This window comes from Lemur catta, chromosome 2 (assembly GCF_020740605.2).
Source record: "Lemur catta isolate mLemCat1 chromosome 2, mLemCat1.pri, whole genome shotgun sequence".
NCBI classification, from domain to species: Eukaryota; Metazoa; Chordata; class Mammalia; order Primates; family Lemuridae; genus Lemur; species Lemur catta.
This window is the reverse complement of record NC_059129.1, coordinates 84,409,626-84,423,022: the sequence shown is the minus strand read 5'-3', so window position 1 is coordinate 84,423,022 and position 13,397 is coordinate 84,409,626. Positions and strand designations below refer to the sequence as shown.

The window sequence follows — 13,397 nt, the reverse complement described above, 5'->3', positions numbered from 1 at the left end:
TACATATGTACAGGTGTCCAAGTTCTGCTCAAAAAGAAATCCTGGCATCTTTTAGATGAACATGGTAAGATACTTAATCTACCTTAACTAATGCTACTGTGGTATTTGTCTTTCTCAAAGCTCTTCAGGGCTAGATGCTTTCTGCTCTGACAGTTGACTCTGTCCTGGTACCCTGGGTTTCCCCTTGTTTTTAGCCTTGGCAACATGTTGACAATCTGTTTTTGGGATGTATTTCATCTAGCATTTTTATGTGTTTGAAGAAGAGAGCGAGGGGATGGGGAGCAACTATCCATTAATGTCATCTGAGCCCACCATGTTGCCAGAGGTCTAAGATATTCTTTATTCTAAACCCATATGAATGCCTCCTTTTATACTCTAGAATTAAGGAGTTGGTTATACAGGTTGAGCATCCAAAATCTGAAATGCTCCAAAATCCAAAACTGTTTAAGTGCTGACATGATGCTCAAAGGAAATGCTTACTGGAGCATTTCGGATTTGGCATGTTGAGTGGTAAGTATAATGTAAATATTCCAAAATTCCAAAAGACTTCTGGTCCCAAGCAATTAAAATAAGGAATATTCAACCTGTATATTAAAATTGTCCTCAAAGGGCACATGCATATGTGTGTGCACAAGCACACAGATGCCCTCCTACAGTTACACAGTTCTAAGGTTTGCTAACCAAAACAGTTTTACCTGAGTTTTTTTCTGAACATGGTCTTTTCCCCTCAACTACATTTACATGGTAATTTTGGTATGTTAGTGAGTAGTTTAAATATAAGTCCCAGAATTCTCTTAGGAATAGAACATTAAATAATGAACTTTAGGTATTTTTGTTTCATTAGGTCTTGAGTTCTTGCCAAGGCATCTGGGCCTTACTTTCCTCATCTGGGTTTTATAAGTTTGGGATGAGACTTGTGGAGGCCTTACTGGCTCCAAGACTCCATGACAGGTCATCCACAAATGGAATATTTACTGCCTGTAAGTATAAAGCCTGACAGCTTGGGACCTTCTTTAAAGTTGTAAGACTAAAGGAAATGGAGAGGCAGAGGCAGTTTGAAAACCTATCTAGACACCAGAAGAAACAAACCTGTAGAATATTCATGTTAGTTATTGTATAATACACTAAAATGAGGAATGTCGGTGCAAGAAATTGGGGGAGGAAGCATGAGTACTGCTAAACCAATTACAAATAATTTATACTCCTGGATAAAGGAATTTATTACATTTATACACTGTATGTTCAAGAATGACTTACTAATAATGACTTTGTGAAAAGTACAGCAATAATGTGTGAGAGGTTTTAGTTATACTGTAGATATGTTAGATTCTAAAGTACTCCAAAGGTGTTTTGATATACACTCGTTTGGAGTTAGCATACTTTCTTGTTAAACATCACATGGGGATTACACATTTCTCTTCTCACGAAAACAGTCTCCCCTAGTGGTATGTAAATATGACTGGTCTCCCTTTTCTTTTAAGCTAAATGTGATAGTTCTGGCTTCACCCATTGCTTTCTAGCAGCCTCCCCATGTTAGCCTTGCCACATGGTCAGTCTTCTGTTTGGTAGGTTTTATAAATCCTAAAAGTTCTAGTTCAGAAACAGCTCTAATAAACCGAGCACTGGAGGCTTTAGCTAAGGAAATTGGCCATGCTATATTTTTGACAAAAAAAGGTTAAAATCTCAATGTCAAATATTAGTTGGTAAAGGGAAGTAGACAGTTCAAATAAACTAAATTAAACTATAAACCCTTACTGGAAAACATCAAATGAATTCAGAATCCACTGTCAATAAGACATGAATGGAAAAGTACTTAACACTTACCTAAATCTAATTTTTCACATAGTATCAAAACCACTCCCTGCCCCCACTTCTAAAAGTACATTAGAAAAAGAGAATTCAATAATGACACTTTTTCATTTTTGATAAATTTTAAAAGATAATTTTGATATAAATTTGAGACCAAATATTTTAGGCTTGGTCTCATTTTAGACTGAATTCAAAATAAAGACTTAGGAATATAGAATCAGTCATTCTGGCATGGTACGGTTAATATTGACAAATCATAAGGTTGTTTGGGGTACATCTTTATAAATCTCTAATGTAGAGCTCAAGAAACTAAACTTATATTCTATGTGTACCTGGATTTTGTAGAAATGGTTTTAAAAGGATACTGGATAATTTCATTCATTTCTTCTGAGATTACAGAATTTTCATCCATTTTTTCAGCAGCTGTCACAACTGTTGCAAAAGCCTTTTGAATAGACAAGACAGAAGAAAGTAAAAATCTTTACAGCTGCCAAACATTTTTACTGTATTTCCTTTGATGGTTCTGTAATTAGACCAGGTCTGACAGTGCTGCTTCTGCTGCTAACTGGCACTTTTTTTTTTTTTTTAGATTCTTAAAACTACACTGATGATCACTTTAAGCCAATTACACATTAAAATATAATGTAATGGTTCCTGAATAATCTTGTTTCAGAGAACTAAGTATGCAGAGAAAAACAAGAAACAGAGTGAAAGTTGAAAGGTAAAGAAAGCCTGATATCCTCTACTCCTGCCTTTACCCCAGGAAAATGCCTGGGTTTTTTTTGTTTGTTTGTTTGCTTTTGTTTGTAAGGAGCCAATTATAGATATGTTTTAATGGTGACAAGGTATCTGTAGGGCCTTAGACAGAGTTAAGATCTTTGTAATACTATTCTGAGGAGGGAAAGAATAGAATTATTTATTTTAAAGAATAACAGTTGTCCATGGCTTTGCCTTTGCCAAGTATTCCTTGTACTTCCTGATGGCTAAATCTGTTGTGTAGTCATTCCAATATTTTTTCTTTTATGCAAGATAGGAAATTCTAGTAAATAATATATTTTATTTTGTGGAATAAAAGAACTGACCTAAATTGTTTAGTTTTTGCTTAATGCTAACAATTGGGTTAGATCACATACTTATTTTGACCTGGCATGAACACAGAATTGGTTTGGTTGAGGAATGCAGGATCAGCGAGTAGGGGAATGGGAATAGGGATTGTTGAGCTACTATTTCCTAAGGAACTTTTGAAGTGTGAGGCAATTTATGCTTTCTAAACAAAAGACAAGGCATTAAAAAATAAAAGATGAGCTCCAAAGCACTAAAACATAAAAATATTTCAGGAAAGTTGTCATGGATGGTTGGACAAATATATAGCTTGCTGTTTTCCCCTTGACCTACCTCTGACCAGTCCACAAGGTTGATTAGCCTGCTACACTCTAGGTGCAGTTTATATGCTATGCAGATGTCTGGGGCAGTATTTGGAATGCAGCCTTCTTCACTTTTCAGTGCTTCATTCTAAAAAAGAGCAGTAAACTAAGATGACTACTTTTTAGAAATGATTACAACAAAATCAGACATTAATGAACCTCCTAACCTAAATTTAGTAAACCAGTAAATGGACTCTTGGTTTCCTTTAGTAGTGCGTCAGTCTACTCTTCAACAGTTAGCTAGTTCTTGTTTAGATTTGGGTCCTAGGCATAATCTCTCTAGTTCCTACTTATTAGAAAAATATTCCCAGGATCAGAAGATAAGTATATTTTTCATTTTAATCACAGTTTATTAATCTCTGAGACCGTAATGGATTTTACTGCCATAAAAAGTTCATGGAATTCTTTGGGAATATTCAATAAATCGGTACTTCCAACATTTGTAATTAGCTGAATTCTAGCAATTACTATACTATATTAGTAAATACCAACATACTACTACCAGGGCTATAAGTTATCTTTCAAAGACAAGACTATGTTGTTAACACTACAGATCTTAAGCCCCATAGGAACTATCAGTGTTTTTTCAACTTATTCGAAATCCATAGTTTTTACTGAGAAACACAAAATCTCACATCCACACCCCACCCTGGATAATAGAAGAGATCCCTCCCAAAGACTGCTGAAATCGCATCAGTTCCCTTCTGTGACCCACTAGCCAGGAAGACAGATTTTATAAAGAGTTTTAATTTGTGGTTTATATATTAAAAATAACTGATTTTTTTGTTCTAATATGAAATTATTCAAGCTCCCTACTATCACTGTCATTGAAAGCTATTGACTTATATCTTCCTTCTCAGTGTATTCTCTTTGCAATACTTAGCATATTTGTGAGCCACTTTGCAACAGGAAACCAGTATGTCGGGATGTTCTTCATAGGCTTTATGGATTCACTTCTTAAGTATCTTTTGTGGCAAGATTTCTAGTTAACTGAGTTGATAACTTACAACTCTTTCACATATATATATTTATAGCTTTTACCTGGTTATAAGATAGCTAGTTTTTAAAATTGTGAACTTCAACTCTCTTGTTTAAAGAACTTCTAGGAACTGGTAACTGTGTCTGGATTTTAGACAAGGGGCTCTGGTGTGGTGTGTTGCCCCAGGAGTTTTAGCAGCAGATTGTTGGCCATCCTCTACATCCAGCTGTGCAGATATAAGAATATATCTTTCTTTGGTTTAAAATCCAAGATGAAATCCCAAAATATTTCTTTCTTTTGCTCACTAGAAACAATCATTTGGATATTCAAGTAATTTCATTAGGCCATATTGTTTGACCCATATCTGCTGCTATGTCTGTAGGAAACATTTCCTTTATTTTCATTAATAGTAGTAGAATTATACTCTCAAGCCTTAGTGCCTATGAAGGGCAGTTTACACATGGTCAAAATTTGGCAGCATCAGTTGACTACTGATCAGCATCTTTACTGGGTTAGAAATTCCCTCTAAAGTCTAAAGGATTTTTAAAAATATATGAAAGGTGTAACCCTGAGCTGCCAGCTCTCTGTCCATTAAAATAGAACTACAAATTTACAATATTTGCCTGACAATGAAGCCCGGAGCCTGAGCTAAACTGTAAGGGAACTGAATCTGCTTCTCACCTTTAGATAATAATAAGGATTGTTGAGTGCAGTGTGGAGGGCGATTCGTGGAGCAGCATTTAAGTGCTCACGAAGGGCGTGGGCAGCACTGAAGTACACCACCTCGTGGAGAGGCTGTGTCTCGGGAGGCAGAAGGTACTCTCTGAAACAGCCAAAGTCAGGTATCAGCATTTAGGTAAGCACAAGTTTATCTTCAATTTAACATTTTGTCAATCCTCTATTGGAGGACTAAACAATTTACTTAAAAAACAAAATCAACAATAACCAAAAACAAATGAAACAAAATCTAAATATCAGATGTAGAACAGTTTCACTCAGAATTGCACCTCTTCCATACAATTTTAAAACTTCCTCCAGACTCTTTACAAGAAACTATGTATTTCAGTTTTGAGTTTAGGAACAATGTACGTAATTTACATTCTGCTCAAAAATCTTTAAGGTAGAATTTCTTAAAGTATTAATGGAATTTCTTAAAGCAAATTATTTGGAATTTCTTAAAGCAAATTATTTAGAAAACAGATATCCACATTCTCTACCATAGCAAACATTTAACTCTTGGCAGTGTTAAACACAGTCCTCAGGCCTGGAATTAAGAGTTTAGGAAATTTTTTTTGTCACAGAAAATGTCTTAGTTGATACTTTTCATGGAAATGATACCTCAAAAGTTTTTTATACATGAGAATTACTTTTTACTTTAGAAAACAGAAAAGACTAAATTTTCGTTCTTGAGCGTATTGAAAAATAAATTATTCATCCGTAAAATTTCAATTATAAAAACATTCACCATAACTTTGGATTCTTCTTTTTTCCACCTATAAGCTAGAGGAGAAAACAATTTTAATGAAATATGAACTTAAAAAATAAGGCACAAAAAAGTTCACTCTGAATGTTTAACGAACTCATCAGAGGATCTGTGCCATGACAGTGATGTAGTTCTTGGGTGGCCTGGAGGACAGCAAATTGGAACGGAGAAGCTTTGGCACACAAACTCAAAGACAGAGTAGTAAGTCACTAAGTGGATTAAAGTATATAGTTAACTCACATGCCTTCATAAAGAAGATTTCTGGGGCTTAGTCCAGTCCTGAGCTTAAAGTATTTTGGCCACATGACAGATTGTGTCAGCTCCTTTTCCCACCAGTGCAGGGATAGCAAAGCAGCCACCTCAGCCCAGCCACTGAGGACATTATCCTTTTTTCCTAGGTGTCCTGACTTTTCTCTCCTCTTTGTGGAGAGGGGATAGCATTGCCTAGAAAATCCCCCTGCCCCTGCTCTGCCCAGGTGTGGTCAATGGCTTTGAAGAAAAGAGGAAGAAAAAAGGGTATTCAACATGCATATGACTCCTCACCGTCTTCTTCCTCCCCTCCTGTGTCAGGAGCTCCTGACCCCTTGCTCATTCTACTTCTAAATGCTCTTCCCCTCATGTGGAACAAAACTTATTTGCCAAGAGTGTATGATTTTGACTAACCCTCACTAAGGACAAGAATTCTGTGCTTCCAGTACTGCTAACATCTTTTTTACTCAAGACTGAGTTAACTTAGCTGTAGCCTCAGGGAATGGTTTCTGCCATGCTGAGTGACTTCCTGGCTGGCTAGCTATCAATTTGTAATTTCTAACCATAAATTCTTCCTATACCAACCTCATACAATTACTCTCCAATCATTACATGGGGCTGTCATTAAAAGATCTTACTGAAGTCCCTGCTACGTAATAAAGATTGGAAATCTAACAAGGCAACCAGATAGTCATTTTTAGAAATTCAAGCTAGTGCCTCACATTTGTAGCTACTCTCCTATTTTAACAGTTTTACATTTAATGTTTAGAAATTTAGGAAACTCCCAGGTAAAAGACCTTTTTGGATATCCTCAAAGAACCTCCATCAGAGGCAAAATAAAACATTTGACTTTATTTTGTCTCCACTGGGCTACAACATTTGAACAACAGTGACAAAACAACATCATACATTAGAATTTTTGTCTGACTGTAGACTTGGACATTGGCATAGAAGTATGCTTTCTGCAATTTATTTGCTGTGAGAAGAAATAAGCAATGAGCCTGACACTAGAGCACTGCACTATGCTCATTTTGGATTCAGTTCAGAGTTTATAAATAAATAATCAGTCTTCCCCAAAGAGGTGGTTCTAAGGGAATGGGTAGAAGTAGTAGTATCAACAAGGGCTACAAAGTTGAAGCTTGATTTTGGTGTAAATGGTAACTTAGAAAGTGGCAATTTATTCTCAGCTCTCAAGATTTGGCAACTTATTCTCACCTGTCAGTATTTTTGCTGAGAGCTGCTCATGGTATACTATGAACCCTGCCTCCTCAAGTCTACTGCTTATATTTATCTTTAAAGCACATCTTTTCTCCAGAATGCCAAGCTCTGTCTGTACATCTGTAATGTGGCCTTCAGAGGGGCTGTGTGGAGAAATGGAGAGAACCTTTTGACAGATGTTAAGAGACGGAGACTGTGTGACCTAGCACGAGTCATAGCCTCCTCTCTGGGCTCTAGCTGCCACTTGACTGACTCCCTCAGGTTCCTTTTAGCTCTAACATGCTACAATCCTAATCTCTTCTCTCCTGGGAGAGACAATCTTGATGAAGATAGCAAATCCTAGTAAGGAAGATTTTGTGATTTTACCACACAACACACTTTCATCGTGCTCAGCATTTTCGATCACCACTCAGAAAGGTAAAAAGTCAGACATATTGGGTCAAAGATCATGAAAGGGGAATGGCTGGTGTGGTTTCAGAGCCTTTCATCTGGGATTTGTAGGAACTCAGGAACCTGATGTTTGGCCTATAAATGATGCCAAATCACATTGCAAAATTATTTTTAGTGACAACAATGTTCACTGCATGATGGAAGGGGAAAAGTCAGTAGCTTGGGGCTAGAACCTACAAGAACAGGAAAGCCTGATAGAGCAAGGTTAACAATGTGAGTTCTAAAATGTAATTTTTGACTAGTAGGTGAGTTCAACACTGCAGTGAATCAATTTGTTATGACACATTTCTTTCTCTTTAACATTCTTTTGGCCACACTTGGTTGATTATTTTGGACCTCTTTCATGGCATTAGTAATTACTCCCCAATAACTAGGAACAATGACTCTGTCCCCACATTGTTCTGGAAAATGGAACTTTTCACTTTCAGGAAGGATATGTAATTTATCAGAAAACCACTCTTTGTCTTCAATAACCAAGCTACTATTTTTTCAGTATTTTATTCTATTCAGTGCATAGCCTGCTGTTGGGTTTGAATTGCCATTAAAAAATAGAATAAACAATAACAGTTTTTTTCTATTTTTTAATTATTAAGTCATTTTCTTTTGTACACTTCTCATTTTTTTCTGTAGACTGTCCTAACTTCCTAAAAAGTACCTTAGGTAGGTGATTTTACGCAGCTACATAAAGCTGGCTTTTGGGAAATCTATGAATCAGAATGATTTGGTTTCCCAAAAAGGAATCATCTTAAAATACAGGTTGGACTGGTAGACTTCTCCATTTACTTAGTACATGTCTCAACATGAATTTAGTGCTGATAACAAGTTGCACTGGTATTCTTTAGCATTAGAAATTCTTTATTCAGGACAAAATAGAGCAGCATGGCTACTCTGCTCTGTTTTCTGACATTTACTCCTAGGAAAGACAGTGCAATGCAAATACTTTGTTATTAGAAAGAGGAAAAACACACACTTTGTATCTCCTTGTTTCTCACCACCTGGCCTAATGAACTAGATCAAATTTAAGCCTGTGTTCTTGAACTGACAGTAAAAGAATAAACTAAGTCACTTGATTAGACTTCTTCATAAGGATAGAAAAAGAACACAAATTTCAATTCTAGCCTGGATGGAGAGACCTGAAAAGCATAAAGCCTAAAACAGAACAAAATGTCCTGGTTGGCTATGGACAGCTATTATTACACCAGAATTATTTGGAAAATCGCATGATTTTTTAGACTCACCTCACTACATAGTCAATGAAGTTCACAACTTTTTCTCTGAGTACTTCAAACTTGGTTTGCTTCTTACTTGTTCTTCTTAACTCCTTCATTTCCAATAAAGACTGTGGATAAAAGAATATACCTTTTCTGGTGGTTCTGAGACAGAAACCCCTTCAGAGGGAGCTCTTTTGCTCATGTAGAGCAGCTGAAGCAATCCTCCTGCCTCAGCCTCCCAAGTAGCTGGGATTACAGGCATATGCCACCATGCCCAGCTTTTTTTTTTTTTTTTTTTTAATTTTTTGTAGAGATGGGGTCTCTTTAAAAAATGTTGCCCAGGCTGGTTTCAAACTCCTAGCTTCAAGAGATCCTCCCACCTCAGCCTCCCAAAGTGCTAGGATTATAAGCATGAGCCATGCCTGGCTTTTTTTTTTAAGGTCTGGCAAGAATCTCTCCTCCTAGATGTTTTGCTTTATAATATATATCAAGCAAATTCTCAGGGAAAGAGAAAAAGGGCAGTTTACTTCCTTACTAAGTTATATGGCAGAGTGCTCACTATTCACATTCATTAGTTCATTTAAGAAAAGGACTTAGAAGAAGGAAAAAAAAACCTTGCCTTTTTGCCATATTAACACAATAGAGTCCATGTGTTCTGTTTTGTGATTGAAATTTTACTCTACATTTATCATTGCTTGGTATCACAGTACAAAGACAGTTCTTTACTTTGACAATCAAGATACTAAAGTTAGAACTATCTGAAAAAATAAAAGGGACATAATGTGGCTGAAGTTCTGCTCTATACTATGAATATTCATTTAAAAAATCAAGAAAAGCAACTCAAACTAATGAGTTAGGCTTTTCTGAATCTCTCAGTTTGATCAAACAAAAATAAATACATCAGATAAATAATCAGATTCTTTTTTTTTTTTCTTTTTGTAACCATGTTCCCATTTTCCCTTACTGCTAGTAAATTATATTTCTCTCTCTGAGTCTACAGGAAGAGTTTCTACCTATGTTGGCTAGTAGACTCCAGACTGCTATTAAGAGTGAAGATGGCAGTGAGATAAACAGGATGTTCAATTTATAAGTGAATTACAAAGTCTGCTTTGTATCCTGGTTGTGATTTAAAAATGAAAATAAGGGCCGGGCGCGGTGGCTCACGCCTGTAATCCTAGCACTCTGGGAGGCCGAGGCGGGAGGATCGCTCGAGCTCAGGAGTTCGAGACCAGCCTGAGCAAGAGTGAGACCCCATCTCTACTAAAAATAGAAAGAAATTATCTGGCCAACTAAAAACATATATAGAAAAAATTAGCCGGGCATGGTGGCACATGCCTGTAGTCCCAGCTACTTGGGAGGCTGAGGCAGTAGGATCGCTTAAGCCCAGGAGTTTGAGGTTGCTGTGAGCTAGGCCGACGCCACGGCACTCACTCTAGCCTGGGCAACAGAGTGAGACTCTGTCTCAAAAAATAAAAATAAAATAAAAAAATAAAAACATCCAGGCAGAGCTAATCTAGAGCACAAACTGAAAAAAGGGAGTGTCATAGGATGTAGCTGGAAGGAAAAGAAAGTGACCTGACCTTCTGAAGATGATAGAGGTCTGTCTTTTGAAGCCCCTTTTGCTGTGATCCAGAAGCATCTTCTTCTTCTTTAGCATCTGCTTTTAAAATAAAACCAATATACAGCAATTAGGGTAAATCCAAGTCAAGAGAACCAACATTTCTACTAATCCAAAAGAAGAAGTAAATTTTCACCTATTTTTTTTTTTAAATGTGGCAAGGGATCAAGGTTCCATCAGATAAATGATTTCTTCCAGATTCTGAAGGTCAATAAATTACATAACTTATGCTGTAGTGAGCTCTTTAAAAAAACAGCTACTGAATTTTAAAAGTGTTACCACAATGAAAACAAAATACAACCAAAGAAAACCCCCACAAACCATCAAAAGCCTCAAATATGTATGCTGTTTTAAATAGTTTTTAAAAATCATACAAACTTAAATTATTTTCCTTTGATTATGCCAAGATTGTAAACAACACTATCTACACCCTAGCAAACCTGGTCTTGACCTTTCAATTCACTATTTTTGACCCAACATTATTTGAGTATGAAAGGGAAATGTGGAAAAAGTTTGAAATAATCGACTATAATATAAAGTATATCACAGTTTTTTAGCACAGGAAATCGAAAACCGTAACTGGTAAAATGTATAGCTGTGCTTGTAGAGAGCATGAAGCACATGCTCATATGCTCCTCCAAACGCAGAATGGGTTTTAGGAACTTGACACTCACATGGTTTGTTTGACCTAAATCTATGACAGGAGGATGCAGCTAGAGAATATGTGTCGTTCTGAAAGATTAAATTTCTTTTTAACTATGGATAATTCCTGGTTCGAGAAAGACACAACTTAAGGTTAAAATATCTACTAAAATTTTTGTCCCATTTCATTAATGTGTAGCAGAGTCTTGGAAACAAATCTGATATGACACTGGGCCCTACTTAATGCTTTCCAACTGTAATTTTAAGCCCAAACTAAATATGTAGTAACTGCTAAGAAATCAGAGACGGGATATAGTCGAATATTTGTATTTATCCAATGTGGGGAGTTTTAATTTCACTATATTATTAACAATGAGTCGTTTTTGGAAATCAAGAAATACAGACATTTCTTTAAGCCAGCAGTTTAATTTGTAAAATTCTTTATTCTTTAGGCTCTTAAATCATCTTAATTTCCAACTTTACCATTTCAAAAAGCTGCATTCCTTTCTTTACTGCTAGCATATCACAGAATTTGTTCACTAGATGTTATATGAACTCTAATTAAAATTATTGTATCTGCAGTTCCTTTTTACAGAAATCCCCATAAGTCCAATTTTGTAAAAGACTGGAATTTACCTTATTTATTTTATGTTCTTCTAAGCCTTTTACCCTATTTATGTACTTAAGAGTGGCCCCTCACTGGTCCAGCGACCACAGTTAGGGGACATTTAAATTGTGAATCAGTGAGAAAAAAATAATGAGCTGGCTGCTAAGACTTTAGTCTGGGTCCTGCCACTAGCTAGCTGTGCAATCTCCATCAGGTTACTTTCTCTTCCTGGACTTTAGTTCCTGGTTGTAGCTGGACTCAATGATCTCAAAAATACCAACTTCCAGTACTTTAAGGTTTTTATGTTTTAAAAGTGGTTCAGCTCATTCTGTAGTGGCAAAAGAGCAATGCTCACACATCACCCGGTGGGAAACCTCTTAGTGCCTGTGGAGAACTTCCTCATTCTGGCTGCTCATGCTACTCCAGTCAGGCAAACTTTCTCTTTTGTCTTCCATGACTGAGCACTCATCAGGCGCCCTGCATTACAGCTATGGAGAGATATGGGAGGGTTTCTGCAAAAGCAGTTTCCTAAATTCAAAGGATTTTTAAGACAAAGGAACATTTGCCAAACATAGAAAGGATTAAAATGGACACTGCAAATAAGATATTCTCACCAGGCCATGTGCTATTTTGTGTGCTTATAAATAAAGGTGACTCTTTTCCCCAAACTCCATTAAAAATTTCTCTAAATTGGAAAAGGAAAAGGTACACACCAATTTTTTGTTCTTGTTCTACCAAAAGAATACCATACTTTGGTGCTAGAAACAGAGCAAGAGCCCATGAAAAGTTAATAATATCAGCCTCTGGTGCCCCATTAGAACAAAGAAGTCCTGGTGCCTTAGGGAACAGAAAACATGGCTACCTAAATAAAATCAGGCACCCCAAGCATTCAGTAAATAAAAATGATCATGTGGAGGTCATGCAAAATGAAAGAAACTATAAGCCTCCAACACTGAGGAGTGCCAGGCTGCCTCAGTTAATTTAGAACTGAAAGATTCAAGCTTTTGTAAATCCGATTAAAACAAGCCTCATGCATATTTTGGTAATCAGCATACCAATGAGCCTCACTGCTGTGAACGCAGTTCATAACTATTAATTTTTCAGGCTTACAAATGATTTATGCAGTGTTTTTGAAATCTATAAAGAACTTGATGAAATGCTTAAGAAAAAAACCTCTAAAAGGAGTCCTTAATTATGATGCCCTGCTACTTTCTCCAATCTTTTTGATTTTCTTTTCTTGTCTGTTTTTAGACAAATCCTCCAAACTGTCCATCTGGAGAAAGAATTTTTTTTTCTGCCCATTTGATGCTTTTCATTGTTTAAACCAAATCTAGAAGAGAAACATTTAGCCTTGTTAAGATGTGATATTCTGAGGCTTAATATACTGACTGATCGTGAACTACTTTATTTCCCATCACTTAGCACATCAGAATGTGGGGTTTTCCATGTCATTTTAGTTAAATGACTGTCATGGCCAGTATAATTAGCAGGATATTATACTCTCACCATCGAGGCTCTGAAACTGGGCCAGGAACTCTTCTATTCTCTTTGCTATGTTGCCAAGGTGCTTTTCAGAAGACTTAAAAATGGTGAAGCAATTCTGAAGTGTGGTCATCAGTTCATCTTTTGCCAACATTCTAGAACACAATCAGTGACAGGATATGTAATCTAACTAGAATATTAACATATTTAAAAACATTTTCTACA

General features: G+C 36.4%; 1 protein-coding gene across 2 annotated transcripts in view; it reads right to left on the bottom strand.

Moving 5' to 3' along the window:
* Positions 1-1,195: 1,195 nt before the first annotated feature.
* Positions 1,196-13,397, bottom strand: part of ORC3 (origin recognition complex subunit 3) — a 63,252-nt gene continuing 51,050 nt past the window's right edge. The window contains exons 14-20 of one of the 2 annotated variants that reach the window (XM_045543997.1): positions 13,197-13,327; positions 10,404-10,483; positions 8,851-8,951; positions 4,894-5,035; positions 3,205-3,321; positions 2,175-2,254; positions 1,196-1,622 (exon numbers count right to left, since the gene is read on the bottom strand). In XM_045543997.1, coding sequence (XP_045399953.1) covers positions 1,517-1,622; positions 2,175-2,254; positions 3,205-3,321; positions 4,894-5,035; positions 8,851-8,951; positions 10,404-10,483; positions 13,197-13,327 — 757 coding nt within the window. In that variant the 3' untranslated portion in view covers positions 1,196-1,516. The remainder of the gene's footprint in view (positions 1,623-2,174; positions 2,255-3,204; positions 3,322-4,893; positions 5,036-8,850; positions 8,952-10,403; positions 10,484-13,196; positions 13,328-13,397) is intronic. The other variant, XM_045543998.1, reaches the window with a different exon arrangement.